This window comes from Condylura cristata, unplaced genomic scaffold, assembly GCF_000260355.1.
Source record: "Condylura cristata isolate star-nosed mole 26May11 unplaced genomic scaffold, ConCri1.0 scaffold00016, whole genome shotgun sequence".
In the NCBI taxonomy this organism is placed as follows: Eukaryota; Metazoa; Chordata; class Mammalia; order Eulipotyphla; family Talpidae; genus Condylura; species Condylura cristata.
In genome coordinates, this window is record NW_004567117.1 from 46734930 (window position 1) to 46736308 (window position 1379).

Sequence of the window (1379 nt, forward strand, 5' to 3'; positions counted from 1 at the left end):
GGCCGGGGATCGCGCTCAGGCCGTGGTGGGGACAGCCTGGGACTCAACCCCCAGGCCACCGGGAGGCCCCTGCTCTGGATCCTGAGGGGAGAGGCCCGGAGCAAGCAGGTCCCCCCCGCCTGGGCAGATGCAGGAGCTTTGCGAGGGGCAGAGGGCAGCCGAGGCCGCTGGGGGGCGTCTGTGGCAGCAGGGCCGCGGGCAGGCAGGCGGCCAGGCCCTGGCTGCTTCTGGGGCCCACGGCGGGCTGCGGGCCTCCTGTGAGTAGGGAGCGAGTTTGGCCGCAGGGAAGCAGCTGCCAAAGTGGTGTGGGGGTGAGGGGGCCGGGTAGCGGGTGAGGGCCAGCTGCGTGAGGGTGCCCGTCGCCCGTGCTCGGGCTCAGATTTTCTGAGCTGCGCTCACGCGGGAGGGTTGGTCCAGCGTGCGATAGTTCCGGACGGTGAGACGAGTCAGGAGAAGCGGCAGTGCTGACCACAGAGACACCGGAGTGGTGGCCCCGGGCCCTGGTGGGGGAGAGCAAGCAGCAGGCCACGCAGGGACCTCGGGGCCCGGGAGGGCGAGTGGGGATCGCAGCTCTGAGGGCAGCCTCGGACGCGGGGCCTGAGGCTCGGGGCCAGGGCCCCGGGGGTGCAGCGCGCCCAGGGGCTGCCCAGAACACGGCCTGGGCCCCGTGACCGCTCACAACGCAGTGGACAGGGCAGGAAGGGGGCAGGACAGGGTGGGGACGGGCCCGAGGGCAGCGAAAGCGCCACGTTAGAAACCGGCGTCTCCTGGACGCAGGCTCGCAGGGGCCAAGGCCACCCCAGGGCGGGGATGCCGGGACGGCCCCCCACCCCAGGCCCCGGCCATGGGCAAGCCGGGGAGCCACCGCCCGCCTGCCGCATCTCAGGCCGGGAGCGCCCGATGTCCTGCTCCTTAGCAAGCCCGACCCCAGCGCAGGGGTGCGGGTGAGCGTCAGCGGGAGCCCACAGATGCAGACGTGGGGAGAGCAGGGCACGCCGCAGGAAGCGGTTAAGGGGGTCACCCAGCACGGTCCTGACGTGAGGACAGAGCAGGGAGAGCTTGGCAGAAGCCAGGAGGTCCTGCCAGGAGTAGGGTGACCCGCGCACCCCCCCGCCGGGGGTCTGCCGTCCTGGGCAGCCTGTGGGGGGGGGGCGGGCGGAGGCCGTTCTCGGGAAGGGCGTGGGGCAGCCACCCGCCCACGCCCTGCCCCCACTTCCAGGTGAAGTGCCGAGACCAAGACTTTCACTCGGGAAGCTTCGGGGGGATCCTGCACGAGCCCATGGCGGACCTGGTCGCCCTCCTGGGTAATGTCTATGTCGCCTCCCGTTTGCTGTTAGGACGGGTCAGAGCTCCCAAGTGAGTTTGTGGGAGGGACGGCC

General features: G+C 71.9%; 1 protein-coding gene across 1 annotated transcript in view; it reads left to right on the forward strand.

Annotated features, from left to right (window-relative positions):
- Positions 1-1379, forward strand: part of CNDP1 (carnosine dipeptidase 1 (metallopeptidase M20 family)) — a 20974-nt gene that overhangs the window by 15615 nt on the left and 3980 nt on the right. Inside the window, exon 6 of the mRNA XM_012725806.1 lies at positions 1036-1342. Coding sequence (XP_012581260.1) covers positions 1036-1342 — 307 coding nt within the window. The remainder of the gene's footprint in view (positions 1-1035; positions 1343-1379) is intronic.